The sequence below is a fragment of the Oncorhynchus tshawytscha genome, linkage group LG08 (genome assembly GCF_018296145.1).
Source record: "Oncorhynchus tshawytscha isolate Ot180627B linkage group LG08, Otsh_v2.0, whole genome shotgun sequence".
NCBI classification, from domain to species: Eukaryota; Metazoa; Chordata; class Actinopteri; order Salmoniformes; family Salmonidae; genus Oncorhynchus; species Oncorhynchus tshawytscha.
Window position 1 is genome coordinate 5,998,477 of NC_056436.1, and position 17,337 is coordinate 6,015,813.

General features: G+C 41.6%; 1 protein-coding gene across 2 annotated transcripts; it reads right to left on the minus strand.

Annotated features, from left to right (window-relative positions):
• Window positions 1–219: 219 nt before the first annotated feature.
• LOC112236405 (legumain) lies at window positions 220–14,278 on the minus strand. Of its 2 annotated transcripts, none has more exons than XM_042325122.1 (14): window positions 14,182–14,278; window positions 13,687–13,838; window positions 12,187–12,284; window positions 10,542–10,623; window positions 10,272–10,354; window positions 9,912–9,987; window positions 9,148–9,210; window positions 8,908–8,974; window positions 6,815–6,933; window positions 6,521–6,610; window positions 6,059–6,262; window positions 5,621–5,791; window positions 4,738–4,805; window positions 220–2,633 (listed from the first exon to the last, which is right to left on the minus strand). In XM_042325122.1, exons 2-14 carry the CDS (start codon window positions 13,825–13,827, stop codon window positions 2,594–2,596), a joined length of 1,302 nt encoding a protein of 433 aa, XP_042181056.1. In that variant the 5' UTR covers window positions 13,828–13,838; window positions 14,182–14,278; the 3' UTR covers window positions 220–2,593. The 2 variants fall into 2 exon arrangements, with proteins under 2 accessions (XP_042181056.1, XP_042181057.1); XM_042325123.1 differs by having other exon boundaries at window positions 14,188–14,277.
• Window positions 14,279–17,337: the final 3,059 nt, after the last annotated feature.

The window sequence follows — 17,337 nt, forward strand, 5'->3', positions numbered from 1 at the left end:
TTATCCAAGCCATGTCTGAAGGCTTAGAATTATATTTTTAAAATCCTTGTTTAACTGGTCTCCTCCCCTGCATCAATAAGGGATCAGAGCTTTCACCTGGTCAGTCGGTCATGGAAAGAGTAGGTGTTAATGTTTCAGTCACACACACACACACACACACACACACACGTTTGTAAAGTCAGTAATTTGAGGACAATCTAAAAGAGTCAGACAAAGACATGAACACGGTCAGTTTTATTTTTCAAATTCCAAAGAGAGTGAACATTTCATTCATACATACATTCTAGTTTGCTATGTTACTCCTGCAGTCCCCTCCTCAAAACCTTAGTCCTCCACTGCATGACCAGCTCACCCTTCTACACTCCTAAAAACTGTGTTCTGCCCCATTTGGCATCTTATGACAGTCATGCAGAAACTTCAGCAACTTCAAAAAATTAAAAGATAAATCACTATTGCTTTTGATAATATACAGTGGCTAGAAAACATAAATAGAATCCAGTCTATGGCCTCTACCTTTCCTCAGCAAAACCAGGTACACCATTTAACTTTAAAAAAAAATATATATAATGTAATCCTAATATGACAAATTACTCCCAACAGAAGAGGAATCATTATTTGAGTCGGTCAATATCTTGATTAAATCTTAAGTTATGACACAGGAGGGGGTAGACTAGATGGAAAGAGCCACTATGGTAATTCCTATTATACAGTTGGTTCAGAAATCCCTATTGTGGAGAGTCTTGCCTGCCCATGATAGACAACATTCACATGCAGTTAGTTAAGTATTTTCAGCCTGTAGTGATTGAGCATCCATAGCAACCATTGTTTGCCATAGTTCTAGAACTTTGCAGGTTGCTTAAAATTCCAGTCATGAGAATGAGGGCTCTTTGGGTTTTTTGAGAATAGACCTAACAACCAAACACCTAAAATTGCACTTGACAACGAGTGTTAGTGAATCTAGCATCACGGTTTGTTAAATTAAAATGGTTTGGGAAAGAATCTTGCTTTAAGGCTGGTAACCAGTTGTATAAGAGCAATAAATCTAGAGTCCATGCGTTATCATATTTTTTTTTTTAAATCATGGCTGTGGTGGGCTTACACCCCTCAGCATCACCTTGTGGCTCGCTTTAGTGAACACAAGTCCTTTCCAGTTTGTTCTGACCATCAAGGTTTTAGTTTAACATCCCTGTGACAACACAGTATCCTGAGCCTTTACAGGAGTCTGCATGGAGGTTAACGTGAGTATTATGACGCTGTAGGATTCACCCTCCAAGCACCAACCCTGTTACAGGTCCAAACCGTAAACCCATTTTTATGGGCATTGCCTATAGTCACTTCTTAAATCGCCACGATGCTTATCAAAGTAGTGGAGGTATACGCCGTAACAATTAATAAGGCTGATAGAACGTTGCGATTCATTTTATTATTTCGTCACATTGTCGGTGCGTCAACATGCACACTGCCTACATGCGAAGGTTTTTTTTAAAAATAAAATAAAAAAAAAAAGTTTAAAAAGCACAATTTGCAGGAAATAACCAATCTAAAAATGCACGTTTTCAGGGACAGAAATATCGGTTCAATTTTTTAACTATATCATGGGTTGCTAATATAACTTGTCTGCTAGACAAACAAAGCAAATCCAATTATTTCCTCCATGTTTCTATGGGATTGTGGCTAGTGTGAGTCAAAGTAAGACATGCCTCATAATATGAAGTAAAATGTCCAGGTAGCAAACAATTAATGAAGAGGGGGAAAAAGTATATCGATGCTGATGACAGGCCCCCAACAGTCTCCTGGTAGATGGAAAGACATGGTTCACAACAACCGTCTCAATTTAAAAAAAACATTAAGCTAGCTATGCCTCCCTGGCAGAAGGAGATCAAGCCAGTGGCTACAGAAACATCACTAACCAAACAGTGCTAGGTGCCTGAGCATTCATTAAGAGGTTAGCTACACTCAAAATCTACATTTCTTCCCCCCCCCAGACCCCAAAAGTAGTCTTTGATGTGTTTAAGCATTGTTATGGACTTGGAAAAACTAAAGAAATTGTTCTATTAAAAAAGGTGCAGGAAGGGAGGGGGTATATGAAATAGTGGGCCTACTATTAGCTTACTTCCACAGTAAAGCTTAGGTTAGCCTGACTGAAAGACCAATATGGGTTTCATCATTTTAGGTCATTCAGAGTTTAGGTCACCGTTTCTCAGAATTTCACAGGGTGCTTTTCCTTCACTAGGAGGGCAGTTTTGCAAAATTACAGTATACCCACTAAATTTCAGATACCACTCTACCAGAGGGAGAAAACTGAATCCAAAACCGTCATAAAAAAATCAGAGTAGTAAAAACAAACAAAACGCTCAGTGATCGTACAATTCAGCATTAAAAAAAACACATTTTTAAAATGTCTCAATAAATCCAGGGAATAAAAGTTTAAAATCAAACATTTGAAAAAGTGGTATAGCAGTGTGAAAGAAAATATATATTTTGTCAAACTTGATTCCTTGTCAGTGCAAAGAGAAGACTCGTCGTCTCAGACCCTCCTGTGTGGAGGCACAGCAACCTGATCCGAAAGGGGTGTTCATTCAGAAAGAGCCGTCTAGTTGAAGTGACACACGCTCTCCATTGCCATCAGGATACTGAGCAGGGTGACAAACATTGACATGATTAGTCTATGGAAGTAGCTCCATTGGAAATTAAAAACGAAATAAATAAATATACACACACACACACAGCGCAAAAAAAAAAGGGAACACTTAAACACAATGTAACTCCAAGTCAATCACACTTGTGAAATCAAACTGTCCACTTAGGAAGCAACACTGATTGACAATACATTTCACATGCTGTTGTGCAAATGGAATAGACAACAGGTGGAAATTGTAGAAAATTAGCAAGACACCCCCAATAAAGGAGTGGTTCTGCAGGTGGTGACCACAGACCACTTCTCAGTTCCTATGCTTCCTGGCTGATGTTTTGGTCACTTTTGAATGCTGGCGGTGCCTTCACTCTAGTGGTAGCATGAGACGGAGTCTACAACCCACACAAGTGGCTCAGGTAGTGCAGCTCATCCAGGATGGCACATCAATGCGAGCTGTGGCAAGAAGGTTTGCCAGGTCTGTCAGCGTAGTGTCCAGAGCATGGAGGCGCTACCAGGAGACAGGCCAGTACATCAGGAGGCGAGGAGGAGGCTGTAGGAGGGCAACAACCCAGCAGCAGGACCGCTACCTCTGCCTTTGTGCAAGGAGGAGCAGGAGGAGCACTGCCAGAGCCCTGCAAAATGACCTCCAGCAGGCCACAAATGTGCATGTGTCTGCTCAAACAGTCAGAAACAGACTCAATGAGGGTGGTATGAGGGCCTGACGTCCACAGGTGGGGGTTGTGCTTACAGCCCAACACCGTGCAGGATGTTTGGCAAATTCGCCACTGGCGCCCTGTGCTCTTCACAGATGAAAGCAGGTTCACACGGAGCACATGTGACAGAGTCTGGAGACGCCGTGGAGAACATTCTGCTGCCTGCAACATCCTCCAACATGACCGGTTTGGCGGTGGGTCAGTCATGGTGTGGCGTGGCATTTCTTTGGGGGCCCCCCGACAGAAGTAGCCCGACTGCCATTAGGTACCGAGTTGAGATCCTCAGACCCCTTGTGAGACCATATGCTGGTGCGGTTGGCCCTGGGTTCCTCCTAATGCAAGACAATGCTAGACCTCATGTGGCTGGAGTGTGTTAGCAGTTCCTGCAAGAGGAAGGCATTGATGCTATGGACTGGCCCGCCCGTTCCCCAGACCTGAATCCAATTGAGCACATCATGTCTCGCTCCATCCACCAATGCCACCAGACTGTCCAGGAGTTGGCGGATGCTTTAGTTCAGGTCTGGGAGGAGATCCCTCGGGAGACCATCCGCCATCTCATCAGGAGCATGCCCAGGCGTTGTAGGGAGGCCATACAGGCACGTGGAGGCCACTCACACTACTGAGCCTCATTTTGACTTGTTTTAAGGACATTACATCAAAGTTGGATCAGCCTGTAGTGTGGTTTTCCACTTTAATTTTGAGTGTGACTCCAAATCCAGACCTCCATGGGTTGATAAATTTGATTTCCATTGATCATTTGTGTGATTTTGTTGTCAGCACATTCAACTATGTAAAGAAAAATTTAATAAGAATATTTCATTCAGATATAGGATGTGTTATTTTAGTGTTCCCTTTATTCTTTTGAACAGTGTATGATAATGGAATATACCAAATATTACTGCGTTTACCAACCGTGCATTAGTGCCCCTTTAGGATTTATTTAACAACTCGTCTTGACATTGATAGTGTAGAAATAGAAGTCATTATTCACCATTCAGCCACACTTCACCAACTATACCACAAATATATATTCCCTTTAAAACAAATGCACTAATTTCAGCTTTAAAACTGCAGTGTTCCTTCTTCCTCATGGAAAAGTGTGTATAAATTGCAGCATTTTCTCTGATGCTAAGAGATGGACCTGTATAAATGTTCCTTCCCTGGGCCAGAGGCTTGGTTCGTCTGGCAAAACACAGCCAAAGTCATAGACTGCCTTGAACTCCTTGTATACACATTTATAAAAATGATTTTTTTTTAAAACACATTTATATTCTGATCATTGGGTCCCTGATAAATTTGCAATCACAGAAAAATAGTTCCCCAGATCCACAGAAAACAGTTTGAGAACCCCTTCCCTGTATAGGGAGACATTTCAGACTGGTACAGTACCTGTCTGTTGCGTATCCTCCCTCACACAGGTTGACCAGGGCATACAGGTGTCGCAGAGCATATTCATACTGCAACACAAAAAACAATCACCACAACTTTTATATACACACACTGTTCTGAGCCATACTGGGGGGAAACGACTTACAGTACACACCGTTCTGAAGAAGACTTACAGTACACCGTTCTGAGCCAAACTGGGGGGGGAAACGACTTACAGTACACACCGTTCTGAGCCAAACTGGGGGAAGACTACTTACAGTACACCGTTCTGAAAACTGGGGAAGACTTACAGTACACCGTTTCAAAATGGAAAGTACATACAAGTCATAATGTTTCTACTTCCTCCACACATCCTGTACAGAAGTCATTGTTATGTCTGTAAATGTTTTTTTTTAAAGCCTGTGGTCATGTGAGGGGGACAGGGGGGGCAGTCTGAGTTTAACAGTAAACATGTCTAAAAAAAAAAAAAAATCGGTCTGTAAAAATATGCTTTTGACGGTTAGTTTCTTACTCAGCGACGTATTTATGTTACTCAGTCTCTGAAGTACATGGTAGCAGTCTGGGAAAGAGAAGTAGATGACGCAGAGACAGGAACCGACAGTACCACAAACCAACTGGGGGACAAACCCTGAAATAAATGAAGGCTTAAATGGTGTGTCGGACTTGTGTATGCAAATGGGGTCAATAGTGCCATTGTAACTCCCTTTACAAATAATTGATTGAATTTTTTTTTTAAAGAGAGTTCTGTGCTGGGGCTGTGTCATAGATGGTACCATGGACCGCTCTAGGTTGAGTTCCTGTGAAGTGACCACTTGATGTAAAAAAAATATATATATATATATTAAACTGGTCTTTTAAATACATTTGGCAGACAGGACTGTACCTCAGTGATATGCCAGTTGAAGCATCGTATCTTGTAGTGGTTAACAGCAGCCTGGTAGCATTGATGCTGAGTCAGATCCAGCTTGGCACTCAGGATCCTCTGGGTCATGATCTCCTCTCCTGTCACCGTCTCTACCACCCTGCGCATGGTCTCTGCCAGCAGCTCACGCACCTAGTGGGGAAAAATACATTTAAAAAAATATTTTTAAATCACCACAGTTCTCCAAGTTCTTATGAACTAACAGAAGCACCTGATGATAAAGTCTGGGTCATGTTCATTAGACACGACCAGAGCGAAACAGTCTGAACTTCATTGAAGAACACTTGTTTTCAGTTTGTTACGGTGTTCCCAATTGAATACATCCCAGGTTCATTCAAAACAAAAATAAAATGCATATTTTATAAGAAAAAAAAAAGATACACGTTTCCTGTCCGTTACCTTGAGGTCTGACGTAATCTGGCTGAAGTATTTCTTGGTTGCAGAGAGGTCATTGGTCCTCATCAGTTTCCTCTTAAGGATGGCCAGGGGTACATCAGGGCTAGGGGTCAGGTCTGGGTCCTCTACGGGCTGCAGGTTCATGGGGGGGGCAGGCTTGGCATTGACATTACCTTGGAAGGCTACCACCTTCATATGGGCCAGAGTCTAGAGAACAGATAACTACAGTTAGCTAACCTCCGTCATACGGGTCAGAGTCTAGAGAACACGTTACCGTCTCGTTCATTAAAATCGTCTATTGGAACATAAACATTAGCCACCTGAACAGAAGTGAGGAAGTAGAGGTTTGTTAATCCTCTTTTACATCTAAATCTTAACAGATAAACCCATTTCACGATAACGTCACGCGACTCCGACTGAACTAGCGAATTCCTGTTGCAACGGTCGTCCCTCTGAATCCCTCACCTTGTTCCCAAACTGCATCACGTGGCTGGTGTTGGTGTGGCTCCTGACGATCTTGAACTGTTTAATCAGAGTCTCTTTGCTCAGGTCCTCCTGGGACAACAGTCGGGGAAAGACATTTTACAAAGAGAGAGTGAGTGTGTGGCTAAAGGATGTTCTGCTCCTTTTATTTTGAGACAAAAACATTGGAGTAACGGCTATACACAACATTTCAACAGCAGTCATGTCCTTTACAGAAACACACAAAATCGGTAAAGATGTGGTTAATCGAGTACATCGTTTCTGTACCAGACTCACCACATCAGAGTCCTCCAGCCAGTTGACGCTGTACCAGTCCCCCAGGTACGTCTCCCGCTTATCGTCATAGTAACAGGCATAGGACGACTCATGAGAGTTGGCTGCTGTGGTGGCATACACTGAAGGAGAGAGAGATTTAGACAGTGAGAACATTAAAACAGGGTCTATGGATCCAGGACACCGCTTATACACTATCGCAAATCTATAGCTTGATTATACACAACAAAATATACATGTTTTAAAAATGATAAAGAAACACCCTCATCATGGTTTAATGTCGTACGGTAGACAATGAAGACGGCCTGTGGGTAACAAGTCAACATTATGGGATGTCGGTCACTCAAGGCCAGCAGCGTAAAGTCCACAAGGCTAACGGCGTAGAGTCAAATTACTACTTAAATTGGGGGAGGGGTAATTATTTATTTTTTCCTTCCCCTGACACCATGTACTTGTTACAGTTTGAATGCTTAGCAGGAGAGGAAAATGGTCTAGTATGAAACAAGTCATCAAGAGAACACCGCTGGTCATACTGCCTCTGATCTGGCAGAATCACTAAACACATGCTTCGTTTGTAAGTGATGTCTGAGGGTTGCAGCATGCCCCTGGCTATCTGTAAAAATATATATATATATATATATATATATATATATAAATAATTTAAAGAACAGTGCCGTCAGGTTTGCTTAATATAAAGGAATTTGACATAATTAAATATATTTTAGCATTTACATTTGATACTTGAGTAAAAGTATTTGGTTTTAAATGTACTTAAGTAGGATTTTACTGGGTGACTTTTACTTGAGTCATAGCTACCTTTACTTAAGTATGAGTTTGGGTACTTTTCCCACCACTGCTTGAGACTAGGATCTAGTCCAGACAGTAGACTAGGATCTAGTCCAGACAGTAAACTAGGATCTAGTCCAGACAGTAAACTAGGATCTAGTCCAGACAGTAAACTAGGATCTAGTCCAGACAGTAAACTAGGATCTAGTCCAGACAGTAAACTAGGATCTAGTCCAGACAGTAAACTAGGATCTAGTCCAGACAGTAAACTAGGATCTAGTCCAGACAGTAAACTAGGATCTAGTCCAGACAGTAAACTAGGATCTAGTCCAGACAGTAAACTAGGGAGACTAGGATCTACATGGCTCGTGGAACAGAGCATGACAATAACCAAGGGTCTGACACAGACCATCTCTCCTTAAGGTCTTTTCACACACTGACAATAAACGACTCCAACACAATGTTGCTGTCATCTGCTTGTATGAAGACTTATGTACACGTGACCCGGTTCTAATTAATTGGCCGTCCGAACAGACCATTACCAAGGGCTGATTTTGGGAAGTAGGTTGAAATTGCCCCTAGACGCTGATCTTGGGTCAGTTTTGCATTTCCCCTACTAATGGTTAAAGTTAAGATTGGGAGAGCTGATCCTAGATATGTACCTAGGGGAAAGTTCAGAGCATGATTTAGTGAGCAGTCAAAAACAGCCCTGTTCAGGAAGACATTAACCTGTATGGGAGTTGTCAGACTTACTGGATCAGCTTTAAAAATGTTGAAGATTAATTGATGGAAGCGCCAATGTAATTGTCAGCATCATTTCCAGTGTCACATTAGAATTAGAGATTTATCCATGTTTCTCAAATGTCAAAATGTTTAAGATTGAGCTTAGGCATTAACTCCAAATGTTTTAAGGTTAGGTATTAACTCCAAATGTTTTAAGGTTAGGCATTAACTCCAAATGTTTTAAGGTTAGGCATTAACTCCAAATGTTTTAAGGTTAGGCATTAACTTTCAAATGGTTAAAAAAAATTAAAACAACTTTCCATCATTGGAGTGAAACATGCACACTGAAATCTACTTGAAGATAAGAGCGCTCAATGCTGCCCCTAGTGGCCGGTTTCCACATCATCTCCCGACATGGACGTCAAATATTGACTTGTACCACTGGTGACCTGGCTGATCAAAGAGCGGTCAAGAGTATCTTGAACCCCCCGATACCGTGAATGATTAACCCGTTCTTTACTATCAGCGTTTCGGGATAGTTCCCTGTGATTCGAGTCACTGGGAGGTTGAAGCACAGCGTAACTCACCATCGATGTCAGCAGGCAGCTTGGTCATCATTGATCCCGACTCACAGGCCTCGATATAGAACACTAACTGCGAGAGCAGAGAAAAATCAATGAAAAACAACAAGTCCAGTCAGGGGAAACTATCATCCGGTCTATCAACTCTAAATATCTTGTCTTTAAAAAATAAAAACTATACATTATTAAATCAACATGTGATTGGCGCTCCACATCCACAAACAATAACAGGTTTAACTTCCACACCTTCCCATATTTCTTGTTCTCATGCATGTTGTTGATGGCACCCATGAGGTCGGCAACATGAAGCTGTAGAAAAAAGAAAACTATATTTATGAAATGTTTCATTTCTGTTTTTCCTTCAGTACATTAACTTTAAAACAAGAGGCACTAGACCCCATGAGGTAGAGCCACAAGAGTCAGTCACAAGATCCTAGGTTGCCCAAGGCATTGTGGGAGGAGTACTCCTTGTCTTGTTCAGTGACTCAGTCTCTAACACAACTTTTCTGCTGAGTGACAGAACATAAGGTTTATTCAACCAGGCTTAAAATATGATAATTTGTTTTTATCATCATAACACTAACTCATAAACTGTTCTGAATGTTAGTTGAAACACATGGCAGCTTTCTATTTCACAGAGAGCAGACCTAGGTCATTCATCCAGCCATCCATGGACAGAAAAGGCGCCATCTGAAATCACATCCTTTTGGCCAGAACAAGCAAGATGTTCATAAAAAACAAGCAGAGCAGTAGCTGGGAACACAGCAAGGTGTTCAGAAAAAACGAGCAGAGCAGTAGCTGGGAACACAGCAAGGTGTTCAGAAAAAACGAGCAGAGCAGTAGCTGGGAACACAGCAAGGTGTTCAGAAAAAACGAGCAGAGCAGTAGCTGGGAACACAGCAAGGTGTTCAGAAAAAACGAGCAGAGCAGTAGCTGGGAAAACAGCAAGGTGTTCCCGAAAGAAAATAAATAACCCCTGGTAGATGAGCAGGAAGTGTAAAAATGCTTACGTCGTCATTGGGGAAGGCCAGCAGCCCAGGAGCTCCATGATCAGTGAAGTACACAAACACATGATCGTTGGGACCACTGCCAACAGGAAGTAAAAAAAAAAAAAAAATTAGATTAAGTTGATAAGCCAGGTGTTTCATTTGAACTGAAAGATTATGACACAATCCCCATTTTCAAACTGTGAGTCTGTTTTTCCAGGGAAGGTTCTCAATGGAACATTCTGCCAAGAAACTTTATAACAATATGTTGTTGTAACAATGATTCATTTCATTTTAGAAGACTACCTTAAAAGTTCTGGAATAACTTTCACCCTACTGTGGTAATCCTATGATATATTACAACCTGCCCCCCCAATCACTTGCCTCTTCAGCACTTTCCCAGAACCCCCCTTAGTATTGGCTGAGTCACCCTTCAGCACAGCCAGGAAGTTGTCAGCGGTAACAGCCTGTATGGTACAGTCAGAGAACAGGCACTGAGGACAGTTTCCTGACTTGAGATCCATGTTCACAACTTGAGTTTTACAGTACTGTATAAAGCATTGATTGTTGTGATGATATTAGCACTGACACATTTTTAAAAAGTTTATATATTTTTTTAAAGCATTTGAAATGTTCCATTTTCCTTCCACTCACGTCTCCAGTGTAGTCTTTGGGGACTCCCTTGTAGACGTCTGTCCCATTGGGTCGGTTGATCACCACCCCTGGGGTGGGGTTTCTGAAAAACAAAGAGGGTAGATAATCAGATACGTGCCTGGAGGAAACAGGCCATACAATTTATTATATGACCCCCCCAAAAAAACCTACAGGGGACCCCCCCCCAAGGCATTTTACACCACCCAACAGCTAGTAATGTGCCTACCCTGTGCGTTTGAGAACTGAGCAGAAGACATTTCTGATATAACAGTTCGACAAATACAAAATGTTGCGGTCTACAGTCTTGGCAAGACATGCATTCTATCACAATACACATTAGCACGAATATAATGGCATTCAGTGGGTGACAGTTAAGAATTATCACAAGGCAATGACAAAAAGGGTTCTTTATTAAAACCCCAGTATCACTTCCTCTAGCCTCCAATGACAGGAATCACATCATCATCTATTCCTACAGTAGTCAAATTCAAACCACATGCAGATACTGAAAAAACAGTTTCACACAAAAACCTAAGTATCACATGATTCTGTTTGTTTTTTCGATTCAGACTTTAAGTGTAACTTGGAAGAGTACATCCCAGGAGCAACTCGATGCAGGAAAATATTACAGGACCAATGAAACAAATACGGCATTGTTGTACAGTAAAACAAAATATATATCTATGAGAACATTAGATTTTTACCTAGATTAAGACACAGCCTGTGTCAAAGTAGGTCAATATGACCATCTAGTGATTACAGTAAGACAAGCACAATTTCAAATGTGTGTCAGTCATTGACATCAGTCACTTCCATCTTAAACCCTGAACCTCATGGCCTATCCCGGGCACCATAATTCCCAGCTAAATTAGATCCTTGTGACCGAGAGTCAATGGTGTCTCAGTGAGCCTCTAAAACGGCCCACCTTCCAAATGCTACACTACTCCATTTTATTGTGTATAACCTTTAACCAGAGTCCATAGGGCTCTGGTTAAAACTAGTGCACTTGTATAGGGAATAGGGTACCTATTGAGAAACACTCAATACAGTTTACTGGATGGTGTGTCTGGCAGCAAGTGAGTTTAGAATTGTTTATAAAAAATAACATTTTACCTTTATTTAACTAGGAAAGTCAGTTAAGAAAATAAATTCTTATTTAGAATGATGGTCTACCCCGGACGACGCTGGACCAATTGTGCGCCACCCTACGGGACTCCCAATCACAGCCGGATGTGATTCAGCCTGGACTCGAACCAGGGATTGTAGCGACACTTCTTGCACAGAGATGCAGTGCCTTAGACCCGCTGCGAGAGCCCGAGTGGAGCATAGAACCACAGAGCCTGGCTGCCGCCTGTTTGCCACAGCACTATGAGGAGATGTTTTAGGCCCATCGTACACCCAACACAAGGATAACATATGCTCTGCTTTCATCTCAGGAATGCAAATATTGCAGAGCCAACCCATAATAAAAACAGACTGAAGCTGGCTAAATCTGAAGAGTAGATAGGGTCGTCGTCATTTATAATCCTGGAACAGACCATGTGTAGTCCGTCATGACAATATATAATGGATTACAGCAACCCTTGTTAAAAAAAAAGGTGAAGACCTAAGCAGACAAGGTGGACAACAGAAATAGAATACTCACTGCTCATTGGTCGCCAGGTCATCATACATCATCACGACAATTTGCTCGTCAGGAATGCCATTCTTGTGGACGATCTGGTACGCATGGCAGGCGTCGGCCTAGGGAGGGGGAGGGCACGAAGTAAACTAATCGTGTAATGTAAGGCAACAAGTCACCCCCACTAATCACAGTCAGATTAATTGAGGGGGAGGAGTCAGTCCACTGACAAATACAGAGCAGTAGCTGGGAACACAGCCAGTCAGTCCACTGACAAATACAGAGCAGTAGCTGGGAACACAGCCAGTCAGTCCACTGACAAATACAGAGCAGTAGCTGGGAACACAGCCAGTCAGTCCACTGACAAAGTCAGTCCAGACAAATTCAGCAGTAGCTGGGAACACAGCCAGTCAGTCCACTGACAAATACAGAGCAGTAGCTGGGAACACAGCCAGTCAGTCCACTGACAAATACAGAGCAGTAGCTGGGAACACAGCCAGTCAGTCCACTGACAAATACAGAGCAGTAGCTGGGAACACAGCCAGTCAGTCCACTGACAAATACAGAGCAGTAGCTGGGAACACAGCCAGTCAGTCCACTGATAAATACAGAGCAGTAGCTGGGAACACAGCCAGTCAGTCCACTGACAAATACAGAGCAGTAGCTGGGAACACAGCCAGTCAGTCCACTGATAAATACAGAGCAGTAGCTGGGAACACAGCCAGTCAGTCCACTACTAAATACAGAGCAGTAGCTGGGAACACAGTCAGTCAACTGCTAAATACAGAGCAGTAGCTGGGAACACAGCCAGTCAGTCAACCAAATCAGGTAAAACTCAAATAATCCATCACAGCATCTATCCATTTGATGATCTGGATGTGATTGAGAATGGGGGGGTTATTGATTGAGAGGCACATGAATAGGTTTACTGATTATTATTCAACTTTATCACATGCTCCCAAATACAGTTTGGGACCTTACTGTGACATGCTTGCTTATACAAGCCCTTAACCAACAGTGCAGCTCAAGAAACAGTTCATTAAGAATATTTACCCAAAAAAAAAAAAGTATTAAAAAAAAAAAAATAGCAAGGCCATATACAGGGGGTACTGGTACGAGTCAATGCGGGAGGACAGGTTAGACGAGGTAATTTGTAAATGCAGGTGGGAGTGAATCACTGCTTCATAAAATGTTAAGAAGCACTAGCTACATTAGTAATAGAGTGGCCAATTACAGCTATACACATCTAGTCCCTCTTATCAATAAAAATGGAATGTGACCTTTAAGTCTAGGCAGTTCAAGTTAAATTGGTAAAAATACTGTTATGTCCCAAATAGCCCCATTTTCCCCCTTCATATAGTGTATTACATATGCCCTTGTCAAAAGTAGTGCACTATACAGGGAATAGGGAGCCGTTTGGGATGTAATCATGGTAAAAGACTGCAGCAAATGACTCACTCAACTGATAAAGTCAAGTGTACATTAACAGATTTCCAAAATGTACCCGGTTAACTTCACTCTTACCTGGTGTCGGTAGTTGTACCAGCCATTGGAGCCAGCGACAATCACCACCCAGTTCTTCCCGTTTTCAGACTGTTGTGTGGGGAAAGCATTAGCCACAAGTCCCAGACTGAGGCCCAGAAGGGCTAGGGTCGATGTAAACATGATCCTCTGTCCTGGGAAAAGAAAAAAAGGCATCATCACTGCATAGCAAATTACTAGCTAGATGTTTTTTCTGCCCACACGGTCTTGAAAATGTTAAAGATTATATTAAAAACACTTTTGCATTAAAACATTTGTTTGTCCAAAAGCTACGACTGTTTACAGTTGCGCCAAGTAGCAAAACCAAACGTGCCGTTGTCGATCCTATGGCTGCCAACGTTGGCTAGGTAAGCTGTTACACCATCCATTTACAAGAAATTAACTGAAGCAAATCTACAGTAACCCACTACAACACTGAAAATAACAACGTTAGCTACATTTGAGGTATCATCGAAAAGTAAAACATAGTTTGATTACCTTTACCTTCTTCTGTTAGTTATTAGTTGTTGTCAGGAAGACTCCGGTACTGTTTGTTGCCGTTGCATCAGGGAGAGGATTTTTATGCAAATCACAGTGTTGGGAAGAAGAAAAAAAAACAGTCAGGATTTGCTGGACAGCCAATCAGATGGCCCCAAAGCGGGGAAGGCGGGGCATGATTGGATAAATGAGTCTACGTTTTAAACACGTGATACAAAGTCATGTGCTGTCTGGTATTCTCTGATAAAAACATGACTTATTCCTGTTTTTGATGATACGGTCTTTTTTTCAGTGGTGGAAAAAGTACCCAATTGTCATACTTGACTAAAAGTACAGATTTCTTAATAGGAAATGACTAGGAAGTCACCCAGTAAAATCCTACTTAGAAAGTCTAAAACGTATTTGGTACTTAATTATCAAAAGTAAAAGTAAAAATAATAAAAAATTGCTTATATTAAGCAAACCAGACGTTTTGTTTTTGTTATTTACAGACAGCCAGGAGCACACTCCCAACAGGCAGACATCATTTACAAACGATGCATTTGTTTAGTGAGTCAACCAGATCAGGATGACCAGGGAAGTTCTCTTGATAAGTGCGTGAATTGTGCCATTTTCCTGTCCTGCTAAGAATTCAAAATGTAATGAGTACTTTGGGTGTCAGCGAAAATGTATGGAGTAAAAAGTACATTATTTTCATTAGAAATGTAGTGAGATAAAAGGCAAAAGTTGTCAAAAATATAAATAGTAAAGTACAGGTACTCCCCCAAAAACAACTTCAGTAAAAATACGTACTACTAATAAGTACTACTGAAATACTTTCCACCACTGTCTTTTTCCCCCACACATAGTGACTCATCTATTGTGTTAAATGTAGATTTTCTGAATTAGTTTATTCTACAGTAACAATTTTGATAAAGCTTGCTATTCATATCACGAGGAAGACTTATGCATTGTGCAATATGGATGCATTAAAAAAAAAACAGTACTGCTTACATGTTTGGATAACTGCAAAGGGAGTTTCATTTAGTCACTAGTGTTTTATAAGTCACCCAAATAACACTGAAGTGCACAATATATAGAAATATGATTCCAGGTGTAATTCTCTCGGTCTCTCATTAACTTCCTTTATTGACACGGTCTTGTGACCCATTTCTGAATGTTCAGCAGAAATGGTACAGTGAGGCACACCATAAACCACAGATTTTCCTTGTGACATGTTCGAAACATAATGAACCACAGATCTTGTGACATAAAATAACAATTAAAGTATTATTTGTATCATGACACAAGGCGAGACCCAGATGCAGACACAGGAGTCAAATGGTTGGAGTCTTAAATGTTTAGTAAATCCAAAAGGGAGTCGGCAAGAGAATGGTCGTGGACAGGAAAAAGGTCAAAACTTGTTCAGAATTCAGGAGATACCGAAGGGCAGGCAGGCTCGAGGTCAGGACAGGCAGAATGGTCAGGCAGGAGTCCAGAAAACAAGCAAGGGTCAGAACCGGGAGGACTAGCAAAAGGAGACAAAAAGGCAAAAAGGCAAAGCAGAAAACCACTGGTAGGCTTGGAAATACAAGACAAACTGGCACAGAGAGACAGGAAACACAGGGATAAATACACTGGCACAGAGAGACAGGAAACACAGGGATAAATACACTGGCACAGAGAGACAGGAAACACAGGGATAAATACACTGGTACAGAGAGACAGGAAACACAGGGATAAATACACTGGGGAAAACAAGCAACACCTGGGGGGGGCAACACCTGGGGGGGGTAATAACGAGGAAGCAGGTGAAACAGATCAGGGTGTGATTATTTGAGTGGTCAACCCACTTAGCACCTGCCCTGTTAAGGCTGGTTTACAGTTGGTCAAGTTACTCTTACTGTAATTTAATTATTCCAATATGTTTTCATTAATTGAATTCACTTAATCTATTTTATGAGAATTTGTAAGATTCTTGTTTGCATAAAATAGACGGAGACCAGTCTTATCAATAATAGATAATAGTATTTATTCTTGGAGCGCGCTGCCGCGTAACCACGAGCAACAGTTTATATACAAAACATGACGTCATTTCATTGCTTCTAGAATGAATCCCCTCCTCCCGACCTAGAATTAAGTGAGTTTAAAAGTTCATTCCAACTCACTAACACACACACACAGGACACACAACACAACTGAATTAACTCTTGACCCCTCACCATTATCGATCACCACTTAGCTGACAGTTCTAATTAACAGAAAACCTAGGAATGCACTCACTGCCTTATCTAAAACACCCCAGAGCTCAGTTTCGTCGTTTCAACCATAGGTTAACGACCTTATCTGCTTACTTAACCCACAACCCATTCCTCTCCAGACTAGTTTGGAATGGTGTTCGTTATATTTAATTACTCCTTGTTCATGCCACATAATCCCTTCTTATGAACTCATATTGTTAATCAAATATAATAAAACAGAGTATAAGTTTACTTAGTTACAGTTCTATTTAAAATGAGGATATTGTTTAGTCATTTATTCATAATATTCCTAACAGTTACCTCCTGTTTTTAGACACTTGTCACATTCTAAATGGTCTTCAGACGTGTCAACAGACGAAGTATAAACCTGCCTTTACTGAGGTGAAATGTTCCTGTGTTTGCTCTCGTAATACTGCAAATAGCCGTAGTCTAGTAGCCATACACCTGTCAGAGAGTGTGTTCTAGTAGCCATACACCTGTCAGAGAGTGTGTTCTAGTAGCCATACACCTGTCAGAGAGTATGTTCTAGGTGCCATACACCTGTCAGAGAGTGTGTTCTAGTAGCCATACACCTGTCAGAGAGTATGTTCTAGTAGCCATACACCTGTCAGAGAGTGTGTTCTAGTAGCCATACACCTGTCAGAGAGTGTGTTCTAGTAGCCATACACCTGTCAGAGAGTATGTTCTAGGAGCCATACACCTGTCAGAGAGTATGTTCTAGTAGCCATACACCTGTCAGAGAGTGTGTTCTAGTAGCCATACACCTGTCAGAGAGTGTGTTCTAGTAGCCATACACCTGTCAGAGAGTGTGTTCTAGTAGCCATACACCTGTCAGAGAGTATGTTCTAGTAGCCATACACCTGTCAGAGAGTATGTTCTAGTAGCCATACACCTGTCAGAGAGTGTGTTCTAGTAG

What these genes read in the sequence shown, in the direction of transcription:
- LOC112236405 (XM_042325122.1), bottom strand. Translation starts at nt 13,827, where the DNA reads ATGTTTACATCGACCCTAGCCCTTCTGGGCCTCAGTCTGGGACTTGTG. An exon ending in TCTGGGAAAGTGCTGAAGAG is followed by an intron (nt 9,988 to 10,271) that starts GCAAGTGATTGG and finishes TCCTGTTGGCAG; the next exon opens with TGGTCCCAACGATCATGTGT. An exon ending in GCTGCCTGCTGACATCGATG is followed by an intron (nt 6,934 to 8,907) that starts GTGAGTTACGCT and finishes TCTCTCCTTCAG; the next exon opens with TGTATGCCACCACAGCAGCC.